Below are 22,464 nucleotides of genomic sequence, written 5' to 3'. Positions count from 1 at the left end.
AATGCAAAGGCTTATGCACCCCTGCCCATAAGCTCCTGAGGCCGTGCTGGCTAGGGTGGGATGTAATTTGGGTGCTCCCCACAGCAATGAAACCTTGCTCTTAGGTACCGGGTCATATTGCTGCCAGAAGTAGCATGCGAAAAAGATCTGTCTCCCTATAAAAGGCTGATTTGTTGGTGCAGCTCTGGAGTGACCATTTCAGGCAAGGTACTTTGGTATAGTCAGAGGACGTTTGTAGGAGGTGATTTATTGTAACAGGCTCTATTTTAGTTACCGACAGCTTTTAATAGCAATAACGTGTAATGCAATGACATCCATTGTTTTGATTTTACAGTCGAAATGGTCCCATCTGCCCTGGTTATAAATTTGTGACTCATCAAACACAATGGGCTGAAAATAAATTCAGCCGTGGAAGCAGAAACGGGCTGTGCCCAGGGACTTGGGCGTTTCTGCTGTGAAATCACTTTTCCAGCATGGCCCGGGACGTGTGCATGTGGACGGGCTCCTCCGGCAGCAGCCCTTGCCCGTGTGAGGGCGGTCTGAGTGCTGAAGGTCCCCGTGGTACCCAGGGACCGTGCCCTGCCCCTCCCTGCTCCCGGCTCCATCCCTCTGCGGGGTCTGGGGATGTGGGGTCGGGTGTTGCACCCTTGTGCGCACTCACACGGGAGGACAGGGCTGGAAACACAAACAAAGCCTGGCAGTGTCTGTCCCAAACACAGACAAAATCCAATTGTATCACGAAGATGCACATCTGATTCACCGCGTGCTGTTTAACCCTCCGGTCCCCAGGCTCATATGCTCCGTGAACCCAAAGAACAATGAAGCACAGAGATTCATTCCTGAATGAATCGACGTGCTCAAAAGCAGTGGCCAAAAGCAGTGGTACATGCTGTTTTTAAAAAAACCCACTCAAACCCCAGCATTCCAGGAGATTTCCAGGCTTGCTGCTCCCTGACGTGGTTCAGGTGGATGCAGTGGCAGCAGGGTTTGCAGATGGTGGTTGGGTTTTCCTCCCCTTGAAGGTGCTTCATCGATCACATCTTCTGCCAGAGGATTTCAGAGGCATTCGAAGGATGGAGCAGGGTGCAGATTTTGGACCTGCAGATAAGCCCAGCGCAGGGGTGGGAACAGCTCCTTTGGGCACAGGGAAATGTGGCCGTGACCTCCCAGGCAGCCAGTAGTTTTGTAGAAAATGTTTTTTCAACACAAAATCTTAGTAGTGATGGTCACAAGTTACTTGGGAGTCTCTTGCCTTGCAAAACTCTCCCAAAACATTTTAGGAATAAATAAACCAGGAGGGCAGTTCAGTTTTCTTTTCAAGAGAAAGATGCTCAAGGTTAGCCTGAAAGGGAGACTGTGTCAGAAAAGTGATGTGCACTTCAAGTCTGCATTTAATTTGTAGGAGGCCACGGTGCTGGGTGTGACGGTGGGTGCAGGTGCCCCGGGAGCAGTTACAGGTACAGGAATCCAGATCACCAGATCACTTACTCCCCTCGCATTTTTAATCCAACCTAACATTAATTTGATGCCTGGGGAAAAGCAGGCTATCACGACCACCTTAAATTAGTCACTGTGCGCTAAGCCTGCTCTGTGTGTGTTGTGGGAGGAGAGATGCTGGCAGAGGAAACTATTTGGGATTAGGTGCACCTCTGCACCTCCTGCCTCACGTTTGACGTCCCAGGTTTACACACCTTAGCGCTGCGATACCATGAATTCTGGATTTATGGTCACCCACAATATGATTTTATCCCTTTACTTGCTGGTAGTTTCTTTAATGATGCTGCTGAAACGATGAGATGCTGCCCACCTGCAGCCATCCCAGTTCTTCATCACTGCGGTCGGTCCTGCTCGCACCTCCCCGTCATGGAGGACGCAGTGTCCTGCTGCATTTACGTTATCCTGACAGGGAGTCACCTATTTGTCTCAGGCACTTTCGAGCATATTTTAATCCAAGGGCTGGTGCAAATAAAGGCTTTATGTCACTGCCAGGGAGGTGGTGTCACTGAGGTGACGCTGTCCCCACGCTGGTGACAGAATTGGTGTGGGGTGTAAAGCCGGGCACCTACTGGTGCTGCTACGTGAATTATACACAGAGAAATCAGGTGGAAGTGTTCAGCTGGAGCAGGCTTCCACTGGGATGGGCTGATTCAGGGAGACGAGAGAGTTTCACAGAAAGCATTGTATTAAAGATACTGAGTGAGAGATTTTTTTTCTGAAGCTTGGTTTTAATTTCTATAAAGTCTTGCTTTATAATTTAGAGCATGAAGTGAGACCACAATAGTAGAATAGAAATATTTCTGTACTGAAAATTGTGCAAATAATATGAAAATGGAATAGAGTTGAGATTCCAGAAAAGGTGGTTTAAAAAAAATAAAAATTTCCATATTAGTGATGTTTCATCCTAACCTGGGACAGGTCAAAATACCAGCATCTCTGAATTTCCTCAGAGATCAGCCCCTCCAAACCCTGAAGTTTTGCCAGCTCTGGGGACGAACCAGGTTCAGGCTCACCATTGCTTGTGCCAGAACCACTCCACTTAAATCCATGGCGTTGCAGTAGCATCATAGAGAGAGCAGCCCGGCCCCAATGCCACCGTCTCTGCCAGGCTCTCAGCAGCGCCGAGCGTGTCGGCGAGAGCACCCTGTGGTGCTCCAGGGATGCTCTGCCACAGCCTCTTGGGATGCAGAGGAAAAGGCAGGGAGGCTGCGAAAGGCTGGGCACAGGAGGGATGGGCAACCTGGAAATACATAAGTAAGTACACAGTAATCACTTGTGAGGTTGCCTAATGACCTGTCTGAGCAAACGGATTTCTCCAGCTCATAGCAAAGGGTTCAGTGTCTGTTAGGAAAAATATGTACTCTTGGCAGGAGATGAGGATTTATTCCAGTTATCACTGGGAAGGGGAATGGGCTGGAAGGCTGAGCTGGGACCGAGTCCCCACGTGCAGAATGCTGGAAGATGCTGTGCACGGGTGGGACAGTCGAGCCCCGGAGAGCATCACTGCTCTCTGATTCCGTGTGTAGCCGTGGCTGCTGTATTTCTCCGTGATTTCTGAGAGTTGTCTCTCCAGCATCTCCCTGGGGCTCTGTAGCACCGGAGGGTTTCCCATCAGTGGGTCATATAACAGCCGCTTCTTTTGCATTTGTGGAAACTTATAAAACATCCTCACTGTCATTGGGGCAGCTACAGAGCTTCAAAGACAAGAGCAAAACTGTGTGTAAAACCAAATTAACTACAGGCTCCAACGGCAGCATTAATACTAATGACTTAAAGCCTCCTTCTTGCTTTTTTTGGTCTGTTTGTTTAATACTGTGGTGTGAAGCAACTTGGTAGGATAATAGATATTTCTGAGCCTCCTCGTGAAAGCTGTTATTCACACCAAACAGAATGTTCACAGCTGTAGACTTTCAATGCACCGTGTAAGCACTGGTGCCTGTTTTTGCAAAATTAGGATTGGGGCTCTGTAAATATTATTTTTTGTTAGTGGATGAGAAGGGAAGAGCTGGGAAGGCAGACCCTGAAAACAAGGGCAGCGTCGTGGTACGGGCCAGGAGCAGCACGGGGAGCTGTCCCCTCTGTACAGGGGATGCTGCTGCAGGCACGTCAGCCTGACAAAGGCTGCAGGGGTGCCTGCAAATTATTCAATGCCTCCATAGATAAAATTTGAAAAAAAAAAAAAAAAGCGGATGAGTTTGAGCTCCCTGACATGGCAGCACTGCGTCTAACCCAGCTCCGGCTTCGCACCAGGCCCACGAGCTCTGTTTGCGTTTCATACACCCCATAACTGCCTCCTGTGTTTTCCTTCCTCAGGTATTTCAGTCACTTCTTTCCCGACACTTCATTCATTGCTCAGAGGCTCTTTCTGCGGGAGGACAGGGTCGGTGTAAGACCCGCGGCCTCCCCCGCCAGTGGCGATGTTGATCTTGGAAGCAGGTGCTGCTGAGCCGCGTGCGGCGGCAGTGGCCAGCGCTGCTCGGGGTGAGACGACCACGTCTCCTGCTTTATGGGGAAGCCAAACAGCAGCGAGCGAGGTGCTGGTGAGACCTGTCTGGGGTATCCGCCAAGCCGGTAACGTGCACAGCCTTGTCGCCTGTGCTGCAGCCTGGGTCCACTGGCAAAGCTCCTGAGATGCTCCTCGTGGTTATAAAGAGGAGAGGTTGGTTATTCCAGCCTTGGGACTGAGCCTGGTGCAGCTCCCTCCCCATCTCCCTCCCCTTCCCCACTCACCAGGAAACCAGCCTCGGGGACTCCAGCCTGGGGATGGAGTTGGAGAAGACTGTGGGTGCCTTAAAAGCAGTGGAGAGTGTTAAACCCGAGTGATGTGTGTGCATGCCTGGCCCCAGTAGCACACTATAGTGAAGTTCTGCAGAACTTTAAAACCAAAGAAACCGATTTTCCAGCCTCAAGCACCTGGCCATCCTCCTTGGTAGCAGTGGTGGAGACCCCATCCCTGGAGGGGTTGAAGAGTCGGGTTGACCCAGCGCTGAGGGATCTGGTGGAGTTGAGAACGGTCAGTGTGAGGTTCATGGTTGGACTGGAGGAGCTTCAAGGTCTTTTCCAACTGAGATGATTCTGGGATTCTGTGGATGAGCACTTTGCATGACACAAAGGCCACGTTGGACTTTGCCGTAGTGCAAAAGACCAAAGCATCAGATAATGACCCAGATTGAAGGTATTTTACAGCCCACGTTTGCCTCGGAGAGTGATTTAAACCCGAGCCGGGTGGAGAAGCCCCCAGCGAAGGTGGCTTTGCTGGATGGGGAGGGCTGGCAGAGGTGCGTCATCCCCGCACAGAGCAGCACTGCTCGCCGCCCGCTTCTCCCTTTTCCTTCTGGCAACCGGGTTATTTTCAGCTTTATGAAGCAACTGTAGCCCAGTGTGTTAACGGGAGGTGATGACAGTTTGGTAGGTAGGGCCGGTGGTGCTGACAGCTTGTAGTGTTACACCTTCCCCAGGAAAACTGCGGCAATCACCTGGCAGGGTGGAAAAAAAAAACAACAAACGTGTTTGCGCAAAAGCCGTGATCACCGCAGGGATCACAGTCCTGCTAATATTTATTCTAGCAGATCCACCGTGTTTGCAGGGATGTGTTTCAGGGAAAAGCTCACAGCTGGGTGTTTTACGAGGGGAAGAGTTAGACGGAGAAACGTTGCTGAGGGATTTCTCCAGCTTGCTTGCTGTCGGGGCTGCCGGCCTCCAGCCCCCATCCCCTGCGGGGACACATGCTCAAGGGGAGGAAAAACCTGGGGGAAAGGATGGATGTGGGGGTTGAGTCAGCTCCCACAGCCTTCCCAGATTTTAGCCTTGGTCCCCGCACGGTGTGGAGCATCATGAGAGCCCTGCGGAAAGGACACGTAGCCTGAGCTTGGTCACCACCACACAAGAAGGGCTTTGCTCTGGAGGTTGGCTGGCAGCCCTGCAGCTCGTTCCAAGAGGCCAGGGGTTTCTTATTTGTATTTTTGGATGATTTTTCAGGTGCTTGCTTTAGCAATGTCTCATTTTCTTCCTCCCTCTGAGGGATTGCCCAGCATACTGGATTGCTGCAGCTTCGGGGAGAGTTGAGGGAAGAAAAACCAGCACCTCAGATGGTGAGAAGTGGGTTATTGTGGTTGTGAGTAAAGCTGTTTTGGGTGGAAGGTACATTATAGATGCTCGCCAGGTGAAGTCAGGATGGCCAGAAGCATCTCCCAAAAGCTACCTGTGTCAGATCTGGGAGGGTGTCTGGATTCTCACGGTTTCCTTGAGACCAACAGCATTTGAGATGCCTGATACCCGTTTTGGCCTGGTGCTGAAGGACAAGGTTGTGGAGGGGCTCGGAGGGGGCCCAGGGCTGCCTGGCCATGGGGAACAAGCACCGCATTGTGCCACCAAAACTGCTTTTTGGCCGATATCAATAGGGGACTTGACTGCCCGGTTTTGCCAGCTCAGCACTTCAGCACGTGCTAAATTCACCCAATAAATAAAAAATGAGTAAAAAACTCCCGATGGGTTGAGAACAGATGCTGCATTGATGGCGGTGGCTGATCCACCTCTGCTCTGCAGCCAGCGCAGGCAATGCTGCCTCGGTTATCACCATCTTGGGGGACCCTTCCCCAAAATGTTCATCCCCACACCTTTGTAACACGGACCCCAGCTGTGGTCCCCCCCTCTCCGGGAAGGTGAGACGTGGAATTTTGCAGCAGCTGGTGCCTGTGAAAACTTGCTTTCCAAGCTGAGCACCAGCAAACCCATGTCAGAGGCAATCCCTCCACCCAGCATCTGCCCGTGGCCTTCCTCCGCGAGCACCTGCCGCAGCGCTGGAAGCTGCGGGACCTTCGGAAGGGTTTTTCCATCCTCTTGCAGGGAAGGTAAAAATATTACCTGGAATGACTCAGGGCTGTATGTGGAAAATGTTGGGTTGCAGCATGTGTGGATTTGAGCAGGGAAAATGAGGCTGTTGGCTTGATTATCTTGCCAAAGTCCAATAAAATGCAAAATTTCCCTGAAAGTCAAGTACCTTCATGGCTGTTCTCCGAGACGTGTCCAAGCCTGGCAACGCTTTTCATTTGGATGGCAAGAGTGTGTTGTGGACCTGTTTAGTTGCTCTTCAGGTTTCATCCTCCTTCATTCAGCATTACAGGCATCACCCATCTCCTTCTCTGAAGACCATAGAGCATCTTCCATCCTCAGGGGATGCTCCAGCCCACCCACAGCAGCCTGGCACACCCGTGCCTGGGTACCAAGCCCAGGGAAGCACCAGAGCCAGGAGATGAGCTCGATTAGAAGGAGGAAAATTAACATTCTCAGAAGTGCCAGAGTTTTGTTTGTAGAAGGGATTTGCACTTCTGAGAGGGCTGTTGACTTTCAGGAGACGTAGGCTTTCAAGTGCCTAAATCACTGTTGGAAATACGCTTGCAAATTTTTTTAAGTACTTAGAAAATATTTCTCCTGTGTCCTCAGGCCTTCTCCAAGTGAGGTGGTAATTAGAAGTTGTCCATTAACCACAATATGCAGATCTCTGCTTGAAGCTGTTATACATTCAGCACCTAGAAGACAGACCGCATGGAAAGGCACAACTTGTATTTAAAAAATACGAGAAGGATGACGTGGGGAATGGGTGCAGCTGCATTTTTAAAGGACAAATGCCTGTTTTTTCACATGGGCTTGGGGCTTGTGGGTTTTTGGAAGGTGTTAGAGACAGAAGGCCATGTGGAATGTAGCCCCCGCCAGCTTGAGCAGTGGCCAACTTGTCCTTGGGCAGCAGGACCTTCTCCTTGCAGATAGAGAGGCCACTGCATCATCTCCTGCGACGACTTGTTTTTCCATGGTGTGTCGTTTAGCACAGCGCCCAAAGCCTCTCAGCAATGTGTGGTCAGTGGGTATAAACTCAGCACAGGTACCTCTGATTTCTTAAGAAATGATTGGAGTGTGAAGTAGGTGGGGCTTTGACCTGTATCCTCCAGGGGTATGTAAAGGGGTAGTTTTGCTTCATTTACAGCCTGTTCTAAGTTATTTTGGTGGAGTTACTCGCAGCTTACCTGGATTTTAAAGATGAAAAACCTCAAGCAAATGGCATAAATTCACTGGCCACGTCAGCGGGGATGTTTGGAGCAAGGCTGCATCTTTGGGCTGCGTGTTTGGTCCTGACTTGTGCCGCAGCAGACGCAGGCAGCAGCCCAGTCACTCCGTGTGACTGACGGCGTGTGAGCTCTGTTGGGTGCTGACGCTCTCCTGGTGACTCTGGCTTTGGTCTGACCCAGGCTCTTGGAGAGAGGGTGTGATGGAAACAGCACCAGGTTTGCCTTTCCCTGGATAAACGAGTAGAAGAGACCCAAAGAGCTCTCCTACACCCTGCTGCTAGCCCCAGGCAACCCAACATCCATGTTAGTTTAACGACATTTGTCTATCTAACCTGTATTAATGGGGTCTGGTGATGAGGTTTTACAGCTTTCAGAAATCTTTAGCAGTGCTCCAGAATCTATTGTTGGAAACACAGTACACCCTCCTACACACGCCCACTTGCTGTCTTGAGCCTAAACCTAAACTGTTCCTTGGAGGTCACCTCATCTGGACTTCCCAACTTCTCGCTGCTCCGGACTCTCACAGAGCTGCTGGTGTCTGCCTTTGCAGATTTAACCCCACCAGACCACTTGTTCAAGAAAATACTGACTGATGCCAGGCGCTGGTGAAGCCTCTGAGGAATCCCACCTGATCCATATTTCCACCGAGACATGAGCTACCCATAACTTACCGCTGAGTGTAGTTTTTCTCCTTTAGAGTAGTTTTTCTTCATGTGCCCATGTCCTTCAGCCTACAGACAAAAATATAACACTTAAAAAAGCCTCCCTTGGGATAGGGATCTTGAAAAACAAGGAATCTCCTAACCCTGAGCCCTGCTTCACTGCAAATATGCTTCAGGTTTCACACTGCACCTAAACCCCGCATCAGGAAAGGCAAACCTAAGGAGGAGGGGAGTGCTGATGCTCGTGTGCTCATCATTTATTGGTGTGGTTTCTGAGGATTTGGGGGCCATAGATCAGGTGAGCATCTTCTAACGAGGGGCTTTGTATAAATATATATAAATATATAAATACCCCTGGGTATTTATTAGCTTCACATTGAGGCCCATGGGGTGGGACGTGGCCGGGACAGGTGTCTGTGAAGCGAGCACACCGTCGCACGCTCGCTTTGCACGTTGGCTCTTGTGAGAGACTTGTACAAGCTGCTGAGATGCTCCACGGTCTTCTCCTGCTCAGAGCACCGGCTCTGCCCTGCAGCCAGCAGGGTGGCCACGTTATTTCCATTGGCATTCACTAATTAGGATTTAGTTTGCTCTTTTAAAAAACAACCTGGGTAAAAGGCGTGCCCTGTCAGGTAAGCACGCTGTGGTCAGGCGGCATCTCTGAGAGGTTGCGTGTGCTCTGCTGCGAAGGGTTTTGAATGCCTGTGAGCTCCTTGCCGTTGTTTGAAACTGTTTAGAAGACCTGACAGTACATAAATGAAATTGTTTCTGACCGAGGCAGCCAGCCATGGAGCCTCTTCATTAGGGAGACGAGAACTGACCTCACACCATCTTTAATAAGGAAGGACAGCCATGAGTCATCACAGTGGAGGGTTTAGCAGTAAACGAGCTCCAGCTACTTAAAGAAGAGGCTGAAGTTTCTCTTAGCTAGTTTAATAAATGGAATCATTGGAAATACTTACTTTTGGTGAACAGCTCCGTCCTGCCTTACACACGCGACAGGGAGATGTGTGGGGGTGGAGGTGGTGATGGGACCGATCCAGACCAGGGCGGGGATGTTTCTGATGCCATGGCCCGTGGCAGGGGCAGGAGGGGTGTAGGACCAGCCACGGATGGGGAGGTGGGGGTTTGCTGGGGCTGCCCAGCTCCTGGGGACCAGGCGTCTGCGAGCCAAGTGTTTCTGCTGATCTCCTTGCTTTCTACTGGGATGGAGGGGGCTCACAGGTTTGGGGGTCGGGGGAACTCTCGGCTCATCTGGTGTAACTCCTAGCCCAGCACAGCTTCAGGATTCCCTCTGGTCGCTGTCTCAGCTGCCTCTTTCCCCTTGTCTTTGCAGAACCGCCAGACTTTCAACAGCCTTACCTGCCTTAGTGCCGCGGCCGAGGACGGCTCCCAGCGGCTCCCCGGCCCCCAGCCATGGACCGTGGCCCCCCGCTCCCCGGAGGTGATGCCGGGCAGGACCCCCGCCTGCACCCCGGTACCGGAGCCGCCGCGCTCGCAGGCTGACGAGCGCCGGGCCAGCAGAGACGACCTCTCCTGCGAGGAGGAGGAGGAAGGTGGCGGGAAGGAGGAGGACGGGGCGGCGTGGCGGAGCGGCGGGACGGGCGCCGAGGGCCTCTTCCAGCTGGACGGCGAGATCGATATCGAGCAGATAGAAAACAACTGAGGAGGGAGCGGGTCCTCTCGCCCCACGGTCGGGGGGCTGCCAGCAGAGCCGTGGAGGGCTCCCCGCTGCCAGCGCCGGGTTTACGGGGGTCCTGCCACTGCTCTCCTCCTGCCAGCTGGAGGGGATGAAGCAGCTTTGCCAAAATTTCATCAGGTATTTAGAGCAATTTGTGTGCGTGTGTAAATCTTGAAATTCTTTGTAACTACTGTAGCCAGAGATCAGCTAGTTGGAGGAAACTGCCTGCCCGAGTGGGGAAACCAGGCACAGGGATTGCCAAAAACTTGCATTTACTGAGTAAACAGCTTTTGCCAATTTAAGGTTGGAGCTGATGGGGCTGGCCATGCTCCCCCAGGTCCCACCCGCGCTTGTTCAGAAAGGGATGCACAAGGAGAAAGGGATGGGAAAAAGGGGGGGAAAACCAGAATATTGACATTGGCAAACCGAGCGCTGGCTGGTGGCTGCAGGGGCGGCTGCGGCTCCTCTCTTGCTGCATCCCGTGCGGCCCCGGCACCCGCCTCGCTCCCCACGTCCCTGGCGGTGCCGTGAGAAGGAAATCTTAAGTGAAGTGTTTTGCTTAAATTTAGTAATGGTAAGAGCTGGATTTTTACTTTTTTTTTTTTTTTTTTAAATTTTCCTTTTCCTGATGAGGAATTAAAGGGACCCCTGGCCCTGCATAGCTCCAGTGCGGGGCAGCATCTGCAGCAGTGCTTGGCTGGCACTGCCCGAGGATGCTCACATGCCTTTCTTCCCTATTTGTTTTCTTCCCAGTCCCCCTCTCTCAAACCCATCAGGAAAAAGCCCCGATCAGGCTCGGTGCCGCCCTCACTTGGGTTCCCAACACCCAGTTTTGAGCTGTTTACCCATCTACCAGCGGCTGTGCCCTCTTTGCTACCCGAGGCACGGCTGCCACCCTCTTTTTTTTGGCTCTGTCTTACTGTGAAGGGGCTGTGCGCCCAAGGCACGCCACGGGGTTACTTGACAAACTCAGCTGGCGAAAGGCCGATAATCCAGGTAGCAGCACTGAAAGCTTTTCCTCTTCCTGTGCCTTTTTTAAGCACAGATAAAGTGGTGACCATTATGTTTGTACAATATGAATTCTCTTTGGTAAAAATAAGCTGTCCACTTGCTAACAGGTTTAGAAGGACACATATATTTTTTTTTCTCCCTCTTTTTTTTGGTTTTGTTGGTTTAAACCTCTAGGAAAGCTGTACGAGTGGCTTCCAGCAGGTTCCCTCAAGCTCAGGGTTTACTTCCTGAGCTCTGCAAAAGCGAGAAAGGGAAAAAAAAAAAGTCATTGATACCAACAGCAATTGAAGACATGACATTTTTAACGGGATTCAGCACCCCCTTGGCAAAGCTTTAGGAGTCCGTAACTCGGAAAGGGCTGAGAGCCACTGGTACAGCTTTTATTCATCATTTCTGGTTATGTTAGTGCACTTTTTTTCTGCGGTGGTTCGGGATGCGTGTGGCATCTCCCATCACAGTGGAACCCATCAGCTGTTATATAGCTTTATCCCTGTCCTGGCACCGCAGAGGTTTTGCTCATGGCAGTGGCCACGTTTGCTCCCTCCAGGCCGGGTGCTGGCAGGCAGGGCCAGCCCCAAATATTTGGGGACAACAGGGGTGTCTTTTCATTTCGGGGAACCCTCCAGCTCTTTTTAGAGTGTCGCTTAGATGCATCGTTTCAAAGAAAATACATCCTGGCTTCATTTTTAGCCCTCCAGTAGTGGAAGGCACTGCCGGTCTGACGTTTTGGGAGGGTCCAGCCGTGCCAGCATTTCCCCAGGTCTGTGCCCCGCCGTGGCACAACCACCGTTCTCGGCTTTTGAGTCTTCCTGATGCTCGATACCCCCCACCACTGACATGTCCCCAGTCTCGGGGCACACAGCTCCCGCGGGCCGCGGGCACCTCCTCAGCTGCCGGTTCCCAACTGACCGAAAAAGGGCAAATTCACCCAAATCCACGCCCGGCTGCTGCCGCAGAGCTCCGGGCGGGCTCTCGCATGTGCATCACCGGCGCTGTAATTCCTAAGGGCTTCTGTTTTCTTTCCAAGGGCTGCTACCGGTGCCATGCTAACCCCCCCCCCCGGTAGGAAGGTGACCAGTGGACCACTACCCAGCTGTACTCAACGTAGCCGTAGCATTCAGTTTACATACAGCACAACCCGTTTGCCTTACTAAAGACGCTTCTCCAATGAGTCATGGCCTTATACTGGGCACGTTAGCGTAGGCACAGACTACAGTTAGCGACGGTTTTGAGGCCACGGTGGTGTTCTGTTGGGTAATTCGTTGTTGGGTTTGTATGATTTCATGTACTTATTCTCAGTTTAAGAAAGCCTTACTTTTTAAATTTTTTTTTTTTTCTCTCTGTAGAGGTAAAACATTTGTGGATTTATATATATATAAATATATATATAAATAAAGTAATTAAAAAATATTAAATATAATATAGTATGTGCCTCAGATTCAGGGGACATCCTGTTGATTGTAAAGTCAGAAGTGGCGTTGCTCCCCGGCATCAGGAGACCCTATGCTGGCAGTGAGCGCAGCGGGAGAGCAGGGCATCCCCCCAGGGTCCTGCTCTTGGTTTGTAAAGGACTTCACCTATTAGACGCTTTGGTAACCCGCCCCCGCCCCCCCCGGCAAATTCCTGCCGGCTGCCAGAATGTGATATTAAAGTAATATGCAGACAAGGGATGTTATTCCTTGCTAGGTAGCTGAAACAGGCTCATTATTGTGAAGAGACTCGGTGGCTTGTCCAAGGCGTGACCCAGTCTGGCCAGCAGCCGTTTCAGGATGACAGCAAGCTGTGGCAGCAGCAATAAGGGTTCTTCCATCCTGAAAAAAAAAAGGATTTTAATAGGAAAAGTCTTAGCACGCGCACGGGGAGTTTGCTGTGTGTTTTCAGATGCAGCTCTTTGAGCCCGTTCTATGAAAGATTACATAAAAAAAAAAAAACAAACAACAAAAAGAAGTATTTGTAAAATAGATTGTAATTTTTCCACGTTATAGCATAGCCTATTTGGCCAATAAAGTTGTGTTTCAAGTGCATTGTTTAAAAGCTCCTGGCTGAACAGGCTAACAGACTTATGTAGGATGTTATAGGATTGTAGCAGTGCTTTACAGCGTTTATGGGTTTGATGTTCAAGAAATCAAAAGAAGAGGATGGCCAAAAAAAAAAAAAAAAAAGGCAAAAAAAAAAAAAAAGCTTTCTGAAGCTATGACCTGTAGTAGCCAAGTCTCGCTGGCAATTGCACAAGCGCAGCGGGATGTGCGTGTCCCCGGGGAGGGGCTGCCCGAAGTGCCCCCCCCAGTGCGGGCGAGGAGCCTGCCCGCTCATACCCCCTCCATGACTTGATTGCACTAGAGCAGCTCAGTCTCAGGAAATTGCTTGTTACTTTTACTGTGTAAATAAAGCTTCCTGGTTCAATAACCCCCCCGGTCGGAGTCTCTGTACTTTCCCTGCGGCAGGGCGCTGCGGCGGGGTCGGGGACGAGGGTTGGGGTGTGATGGGGCAGGACTAGGGGTGGGTGCAGGAGCCCCGTGTCCCTCTCGTCTCCTGGGGGTGGGAGGGTCTGGCTGCACCTCCCTGGCATCTCCGTGGGTGTTGGGAGGGGGGGTGTCCCAAAAATGGGTGTGGATTGGGAAAGGTGGGGCTCCTCCATCGAGTTGTCCACGTCAGAAATAAAAAGGGCATCCCAGCTGTGGGTTGCACAAGGAAAAATGGGCATTTTGTGGTGTTCATCAGACATGATGCATCCTGCTGCGGTGGGGGGAGGTCTCCCATGGCCCCCCCAGCCTGACATTGGCTGTTATTTAGCTGTAACGCAGCCAAAGAGGTAACAGCGAAATGCAAATCGACATTTAAGTGCCAAGTAGCACCTTACGCTTTGTGTTTAAGGTGAGGGCGCATGGGGGTTTTAAATAAATTCTTGGGGAAACAGGGTAATATCTCCCTACAGCCTTTGTAAAGCAAAAGGGAAAACGGCTGTGTTTCCTTGAGTGAGCAAACAGTTTAAAAAGTTTCATGACAGATGGCAGGATGTTTATCGGCCTAAACTCAATAGGCAGATAAACAGGCTTAGTATAATAGAACAGAAAGGAAGAATTATAGGATAAATAAGAAATGCTCAGTGATCCATCACAGCCCTAACGTTTGACTGGGGTTTACAGCATCCTTCGCGTGTGCAGGGATGCACACAGCGCTGTACACTTTGGCTGAACCACTACACAGAGGATAAAAAGATACAAAAACAGATTGAAAAACTGCACTAAGGTCATTTTCCCAGATGTGGTTTATTTTATTATAATTGAATTCTTAGCCCGCTTTCCCCCACTGTCCCCAAGGGGTGCCATGCAGCTCAGCGGCCAGCTGGTAGCTCTGAAAAACACGAGTTTCCAACACTCGCAGGCTGCTCCAGGAAGATGGAGCATCACTTCGGTGTCCTTCAGTGACCGGGGGTCGGCTTCAGCTGTTGGGACTGCTGGAATTATTTACCTCCTGCTTGCAAATGGAGAAAGCAGTAGCTGAATGCAGACAGCGGCCAGAGCACGCTGCCTGACCATATGTATATATAAATATATAGAATACAGAAAAATATATATAATATATATAAAAATATATATAATTGCATACCTTTCTGTGGTTAAAGCCCAAATGGTCTCGTTGTTCCACTCCAGTCTAAAGTACAAAGTCTTGCCTAAAACTCAAGGGGGTGCAGAGCCGCTGACACGCTGGTTAAAAGGGGACTTTTGCCTAAAAAAGGGTGACCCTTGCAAATGCTGGCAGGCGTCGGTGAAGGTGGGCACCCCCTGCTTCCCCTGGGGCAGAGGACATGATGAAGTGACCCTCCCACCTGCAGTGTGGCCTGGTGTTGCCACGCATGCTGCAAGAGCTGTGCTGCAAAACAAAAAACCCTGGGGATCTGCTGGCGTCCTGCAATGCCCAGCGGCGGGGAGCAGCTCATTTTTACAGACTCACAGAATGATCTAGGTTGAAAAAGACCTTGAAGATCCTCCAGTCCAACCATGAACCTCACACTGACCGTTCCCAACTCCACCAGATGCTCCTCAGTGCTGGGTCAACCCAACTCTTCAACCCCTCCAGGGATGGGGACTCCCCCCCTGCCCTGGGCAGCCCATTCCAACGCCCAACAACCCCTTCTGCAAAGAAATACTTCCTAAGAGCCAGTCTGACCCTGCCCTGGCACAGCTTGAGGCCATTCCCTCTTGTCCTGGCGCTTGTTCCTTGGTTCAAGAGACTCATCCCCCCTCTCTGCACCCTCCTTTCAGGGAGTTGTAGAGGGCGATGAGGTCTCCCCTCAGCCTCCTCTTCTCCAGACTAAACCCCCCCAGTTCCCTCAGCCGCTCCCCATCAGACCTGTGCTCCAGACCCTGCACCAGCTCCGTTGCCCTTCTCTGGACACGCTCGAGTCATTCAATGACCTTTTTGGAGTGAGGGGCCCAAAACTGAACCCAGTCATCGAGGCGCGGCCTCACCAGTGCTGAGCACAGGGGTAAGATCCCTTCCCTGTCCCTGCTGGTGACACTATTGGTGATGCAAGCCAGGATACCATTGGCCTTCTTGGTCACCTGGGCACACTGCTGGCTCATGTTCAGTTGGATAACAATCAACACTCCCAGGTCCCTCTCTGGCAGCTTTCCAGCCACTCCTCCCCAAAGAAAGGCTTATTCTGATTTAAAAAAAAAGGACAAATCTCATGGCCGTCCCCACTCACTGGAGCAGTGCCTGACAGCCCTGCACATGCGGAGCATTCTCTAGCAGCAGGATGGGGCTGAGCTGGGGCCAAACTGATGTGATGTGGTGGGTGCTGGGTGGGCAAGAGGCCCCAGCTGCATGGCCAGGATTTCAATGGGAGGGGGTAAAAAAACCCCCATCCCCCCCCAAAAGCCATATCTGCCCACAAGACCCCCCACAGAGAGAAGGAAAAACCCATCACGGCCCTCGTCAGCTTATTCCAGCCAGGGAAAAGCATTTCAGATCCTCAACGCATCCCTGACAGCGCTGATGGGACTGAACACAACGACAAACGGGCCAGATCTGCAGGATGAGGTTTATTCCCAACAGGATGGCATTGTTATTTCGGAATGAGTCGCAGCGTTCCCGGATTCCCCAGCCCTAACCCTGGGTGGTGTCAGACAGGGGCTTAATCGTGGCAGAAATGCGGTTATCGGCTTGCCGAGGGCGCGGGGCTGTCCCCTTCCTTGGGGTTTTTGTGCTGCCCACAGTGAGGGGCATACACGGGACCCCGCTGGGCCAGCGCACCTCAGCCCAGGGGTTGGTGGCCTCCATCACCCCTCAAGGATACCCCCCATCCCATCTCAGGCACCCCAAAAGGCACAGTATGGGCGAGTTAAACAGAAAAGCCTGTTAGAAAAGGGGTGTTGGGTTCCCCCATTTTGCAACCAGGCACCTCCAGGCTGGGTCCCCGGTGTAAGGAAAGAGTTAAAGGGAGTACAGCCCCGCCCCCCCCCCCCCCCCCCCCCCCCAGCATCGCCAGAGGAGGCAGTGGCCCCTCACCACCCTCAGGGCTCCCCTTGGGCAGACAAGGTTCAGCCCCAGTTGGGAAAGAGCCTCGTGTTTTGGGAGAGCTGATTTCACCTGATTTCAGAAGGTGTTCAAGACGTGCTGGAGGACAGCAGGGTTGGTGTTCCCTTTGATGAGGTCAGCAGATCAATTTTAGCGGCATTAGGCGAAATATTTAGGAACGCAGGTGTTCACCACCCCAGGCAAGGCTGGGTGTGGGTCTGTTCATGTCAGATGGAGGTGGGAGAGGACGAAGCGGCCTCGTGGCAGGGCTGCAAGCGGCCTCGTCCCTGTTCCTTCTGATCGCCCACGGCGCCAGCAGTTTTACAGCTGCTGAAGGATAATGTCAACCGCTTCGGCGAGGTTGTTCACGTACGCGTCAGGCTTCACGTGGGGGTGGTTTTCATCACAAGGCCTGCAAAGGAGACAGAAGGGCACGGCTGAGCAAGGACAAGCTCCCAACCAGGTCCCAAGCCCCCGGACACAGAGCCCACGGCAGTGCCGAAGTGGCCCCAGATGGAGCATCCTCAGATGAGCCTGGTTTCATGTTCCTCTCTCTTCTTTCTTCCCCTTTTCCCCGTTCTCTCCCTACCCTCTCTATACCCAGGTCTTCCCTGTACGCTATGGTGGATCCCATGTACAACAGAGCTGGGCAAAACTTTGCAAAGCTTTGTATGGAAAACAATCTATGTTGTTAACTAATCCAAATTAATGCACTGCATTTTACGTGGCATGTTAGTTACGTTCAGGCAACAGGAGTATCAGACAGGGATCACTGCGAGGACACTTCACTGCAAGCCTAGGATCCTATGAAACTGTGCAAATAATTATTCTCCCATGGTATTCTCTAGAAATAGGTAAAGAAAAGAAAAACTCACTTCCGACCTCAACACATGGAAGGTCTGTACGTAGCTTCAGTGAATGGGAAGGCTCTGTCAGGGTTTAATTCTTCAGGACCACCATCTTCTTGTAAATCTAACAGTGGTGGTTTCAGATGGTACCATGAAAAGGGTTGGACTCACCCTCCGCCGTGAGTCACCACCCCAAAGCAGAGCAGCTTGAAGCCATTTTTTGCCAATGTTTAATTAGAGGTACTGGCCTAACGAGGTGCAGATGCACAATCCTATTTTACTGACTCAGCATCACTGCTGGTGGGAAGGGGGGCAGATGTGGGAGGCAGAAATTTTCCAAACCTCGTGGTCCTGGCTCTTGGGCTGAGAAACCCAACAGCTGCTGAAGAGAAAACATATGTATTTTATGCGCTTAATGGCTTTCCTTTGGGAAAGAGATGAGAGCCCTGACGTCCACCTCCCGTCTCTCTCGCTCCCTGTAAAGGGCAAACCTTTATTTAGCACAGGCCATTTTCTCAGAGGGGAAGATGCATTTCCCATCGGATGCATGGGAGGCAGAGAGATGATTATTATTATTATTTATGATGTGCAGAATTTGGTGAGCACTTGTCTGTACAAGTACCAAATTATTTCTTCACTTCCAGCACTGAAGCTCCCCAGGGCTATTTCCTTTCTGTTCATTTTTCAGCCGTGCTCTTCACATCTGAGCACAACGAGCTCCTCACAAAGCCACGGCCTCTTTCGGGAGCTCGCGCTGCTTGAGATTTTGTTTGCTGCAAAGTTACAGTATGCAACTAGGAAAAATAAAAGACACCGATATTCAGCATTCCTTGTGTCACCTGCAAAGCCATGTCTGGCACAAGGACAATGGCTCCATGAAACAGACTCTACATTGGTGGTGGCTGTCATAAAAGCACCTTATTTAAAAGGTGGAAGGTTATTCCATGGGTCTTTATATAATTATCCAAGTTCTATCTTGTTACAGGGCTAGGGTGCAATAAGAACAGTGATTATGATGGGTTTTAGGTTTTCCTCAACTGAAGAATTTAGATTGCAGAAGGTAAAGGAAGTTATAATATACAATGGAGAAAAACCTTCAAATATAAAGCAAGTAAAAATCCAGTATATATCCATCTCTTAGGTGGCAATTATTGCTTACCCTCTGATTTAACCAAGTGGCTTTTAGGAAGACAGAAATACCTTTGGGGGGTGGGTGGGGAAATACTAATTTCTCGGCAATAATCCTTCATTTGAGTGGAGATCTGAAAAAAGTAATGAACAAAACTTTCCATTTTACACCCTGAAAAATGTTTCTTTTCTAGCTTATACATTAGGAGAAAATTTTAAGAACTGCTTGAAATGAACACTTCTACAAGAAATTTTCAATTGCACAGCACTCTTTGATCTATTAAAAGGATTTTGTGACTAGTATCTGTGCTGACTATACAGAAATCCACCTGTAACTCAGCTGCTAAATGCCAGTCATCAAGGAAATGCCCTGTATACGCTAAATGTGTGCTGTGGAAGGCGCGCGTGTGTGTGTGTATATATATATATATATAAAAAGTAAAGTAAACTAGGAAATAAGGTATTTTTATCCATTTGTCCAAATAAGATGTGATCACACTACACAAACTGGCCAGCCAATGCCTGGCTCCAGCAAAGTTAATAAAACCCACCTTAGCTCCCAGAGAGCTACAAGTTCACCCCCACATATTGCCCAACCACCCCATGGGACCGCTGGGGTGGACATGGGCTTCATTTTTATCTGCTGCACCCCTATCATTCATCTGAACCCAATTATTTCTCTTCTGCTTTGCAGTCCGATACCCGACAGGGTTACAGCTGGGAGCCCTAAGATACTCTTCTGCTCCCCATGCTGCAGACAGACGGCCTCGCTCACAACGCAAGGGTTTCAATAGTTTTAATATTAATTTACCGGTGTTATCCAGAAGAAAACAAGAGGAATATGGAGCCCTTACACAGCAGATGTGTCCCCTTAAAGCAGACGGGGTGCAGCAGTTCATCAGGTGCCTCCCCTGCCTGGCCTGGCTCTAGCCAGGACCTCGCTTCCCCCCATGGTGGGGACCAGTCCCGTGACACCACGCTGTCCCCATGCCAGCTGTCCCTACCCCCGGCTTCATTTCAGCCCATGGCACATTTTGGAGTTGCTTTTCAGACATGTCATATGTCTTAGATTACCTATATGCTCATCGCTGCTAAGTGAGGGGAAATGCAATAAATAAAATTCTCTGAACTCTGTAGGAAAGCAGAGAACTGGAATAAAACACACTTCCCTGCTCTCTTGCCTTTTCCTAGGGCTGTGCTGGGAGCTTTTATTCCTGTCAGTGCCACCCCAAGAGCTGTTTCATGTGGCCTCTTCCTTTGTCTTGCAGAACGCTTTGTAGCTCACACAACGGCACACAAATAGCCAAGTGATGGGGTTTTTTTCCCCCCCTCTAGCTCAGTATTGCTCTTTTAAGCATCTGTCGAAAGGAAACTGCAAGTAATAATCCCCCAACTCTAATGCCAAGAAGCAACGCTCCAAATGTAGCAGAACAACCCAGGAGCCCAAGTCTGGGTGCCAGAAGTGAGGCAGAAGAGAGAGTTCTGCCATAAAAGCTCCGAGCAAACCCAAGATGCTGGAGGATGAGTCCTTCTTCTGCCGTCCGACGGGAGTGGAGACCGTGGCCCTACACCAGCCTCTTCCCCGGGGGATTCGGGCTGTTTCCCAGGAGAAACCCCCAGTTACTGAGAGTTTTAAGATACCCTCCAGTGGAGCTCTGGAGCTCGGCACTGGTGTCCTGAGCGTTGCTTTGGTGTGTCTGAGCCTCCCTGGGCAGGGCCACAGGGTGCAGGTGGAAACTTCGTCCGAGAGCAGACCTTACTCTCACGGTTTCATCTTGGCTTCTCTTTCGGTGACAATGACCCTCCATGCATTGCACGGGGCAGACTTCACAACAGCAGGTCACAAAGCTGAAAGTGGAGGTTACTTTTTAGTACTTTTCTCTTTCATATCCCAGAAATAAATAAAAAAAATCTAAAAATATCTTTAATTTGCTAGGTCAGTTGAAGAATAAACTTGCATTGAGCTAACTTTAAGATAAACTCCTTCTGATCTTCTTTTTCACATGGGACTCTGGTTGCAGAAAGAACATAAATCAAAATGACAGAAAATTATATTCTGTAGCTGAATATTGAGCTGTCAGCAGTCTTGGCCAGTGCACAAACTCGCTTGTGAAAAATCAACTCCAGCCTTGGGAAACACTCTCTTCAGTAAAGCAGGACTCCTTGGAGCAGCTGAGCACCACAGCCCAGATGAGAACACAAGGAATGTTTTCCAGCCCAAGTTGGCCATGACAGCAGTGAAATGTGGCACTTCATTTCTGTGTTGGCTCTGGGTGGCCACCTTGCTAGTATACAAAGTGGTCAAGGAAAGAAGTGGTTTAGCACAGGGACCCTCTGAAATCCGGGGTGGTCCTTCTTGGTCCCTCCAGGGACACATGACCTGCGCCTGCCCTTCTGCGCACCGGGCAGTGTTAGGAGAATATGTTCTTCAAAAGAAAAAAAACATCCAAAGTGATCTGTACGTTACAACACATTAAAGACATGAAGTATCTTTAGCATGATGCAACATGGACAGAGGTCTTGAGACTCAGTAGTTACTCATGTCCATCAAGTCATCCTCAGGAGATGACTAAACATCCTCCTCTCCCAGGGAGCATTTATCACTGTCAGTGCTGCAGAAGCTGAGCAGCTATCTATAGTCCCATGTGCTCTCAGGCTGATCCTCCGCCCATACTTAACTGGTTAGTTCAGATCAATGCTTCAGTCTGAGCCATCAAGGAAGCAGCAGGGTGCTGTAGAAAACTGGCTCTGCAATTTTAACTCTTCACTTGGTCACTTGGTAAGAGAAGCTCCAGTGTGGTACCAGGGCTACTGACTAGCAGAGAGCGATGGCTTCCTCCTGGAGAAGCATAAAACCAAATCCTAGATCATAAGGGGCAGTGAAAAATCAACTTCTGCAAGAATAGAAGGTTCACTTACTGCCTGGGTCAGATTTCCATTTGGATAGGTCTGTTCTGAGAAGCTAAATTCCCTGCCTAGACTCAGCTATCAGGAAAGGCCTTGAATTGCCCCAACCTTCCATGTCATTTTCTGCGACAGTTCACCCAGATGCAGTTGAGTATCTGTGAGGGATGAAGGGATCTACGCTGGTTCGTACGGTCCTCTGTGGGAGTCTTTCAAGACAATGAAGCAAATACATGCAGAAGAGAGCATTGCTAGGGACAATGTAAAAAGATGCCCTAAAAAACACAGACTTTGAGTTAACCCTTGTCTTTCCCATATCAGTTGGAATTCTGGGTTTGGTCTGTGGGTCGAGGTGGGCATTGGATGCTCCTGGCGGGTCCTGGGGGACCTGGGGGACCATTTCTGCAAATGGAATTGGAGCTGCAGAACGTCTGCGAAGCAAAGCATGTGGCCGGGTGCCGGAGGTGTCCTGCCGAGCTGGAAGCCAACAGTCCCACTGGGAGCAAGGAGGGGGTGTCTGAGCACCAAACCCTCACCCCATGCTGTCCTAGGAAACTTCACATTGCCTTTGGAATGACTTTCTCAGCGCTTTGCTTGTGCTCATTTCCAACAAAACATATGGGGAACAAAAAGGAAACAGCTGGATTACTGTCTGGACAAAATATTTAGCAGATAAAAGTCTAAGTGGAGGTAGCTGACATGGATAGTTACGGCCACAGGGATGGAAACAGCCCCAGAATCCAGCTCAATCCAAGACCTGCCGAAACTTGACTTCAGAAAACAGGAGCAGGTGGGGATTGATCAACACAAGATTAGTATCACAGGTTAAAATTAGCTTTTACATAGTTCTTTAAAAATAGGGGTGGGTAGGAAAAACACCATGCAGGGCCAAAGCAAGGCACCAAAGTTAATTTGAAAAAGACAAATGATCTCACATTCCAGCATACAGAGCTGCAGTCATTTGGCAAACCTGATCTGTAACGCTGTGTGTCCCACGATTGGTGACCTTTCTGGCAGCACAGCTTTCTGTGAGACAGCAAACCCCATCCCACAATCTCTCCCCCTGTTTGGAAAGGGATCTCTCTGTGTCACCACACAGACTTCCCACTAACTCCCCAATTAAACATGTACTCCTTATGCATAAAATC

The 22,464-nt window shown here is 50.3% G+C and overlaps 2 protein-coding genes and 1 long non-coding RNA gene across 9 annotated transcripts in view; 1 reads left to right on the top strand and 2 right to left on the bottom strand.

Annotated features, from left to right (window-relative positions):
- The window catches only part of FAM53B (family with sequence similarity 53 member B), a 54,364-nt gene extending 41,045 nt beyond the window's left edge, over nt 1-13,319 (top strand). For all 3 annotated transcript variants that reach the window (XM_074875515.1, XM_074875516.1, XM_074875517.1), the window contains one exon: nt 9,558-13,319. In XM_074875515.1, the coding sequence (XP_074731616.1) occupies nt 9,558-9,887 (330 nt within the window). In that variant the 3' untranslated portion in view covers nt 9,888-13,319. The remainder of the gene's footprint in view (nt 1-9,557) is intronic.
- Nucleotides 731-9,182, bottom strand: LOC141946157 (uncharacterized). Its single transcript, XR_012629741.1, has 4 exons — nt 8,231-9,182; nt 7,518-7,787; nt 6,497-7,025; nt 731-4,973 (listed from the first exon to the last, which is right to left on the bottom strand). It is a non-coding gene; the product is annotated as an uncharacterized LOC141946157 (long non-coding RNA).
- The window catches only part of LHPP (phospholysine phosphohistidine inorganic pyrophosphate phosphatase), a 96,089-nt gene continuing 86,194 nt past the window's right edge, over nt 12,570-22,464 (bottom strand). For 2 of the 5 annotated variants that reach the window (XM_074875518.1, XM_074875521.1), the window contains one exon: nt 16,401-16,848. In XM_074875518.1, coding sequence (XP_074731619.1) covers nt 16,758-16,848 — 91 coding nt within the window. In that variant the 3' untranslated portion in view covers nt 16,401-16,757. Of the gene's footprint in view, nt 12,725-14,163; nt 14,388-16,400; nt 16,849-19,383; nt 21,252-22,464 lie in introns of those variants that run through there. The other 3 variants (XR_012629744.1, XR_012629743.1, XM_074875520.1) reach the window with 3 other exon arrangements.

Source organism: Strix uralensis, chromosome 7 (genome assembly GCF_047716275.1).
Source record: "Strix uralensis isolate ZFMK-TIS-50842 chromosome 7, bStrUra1, whole genome shotgun sequence".
NCBI classification, from domain to species: Eukaryota; Metazoa; Chordata; class Aves; order Strigiformes; family Strigidae; genus Strix; species Strix uralensis.
This window is presented reverse-complemented; position numbering and strand designations above follow the sequence as displayed.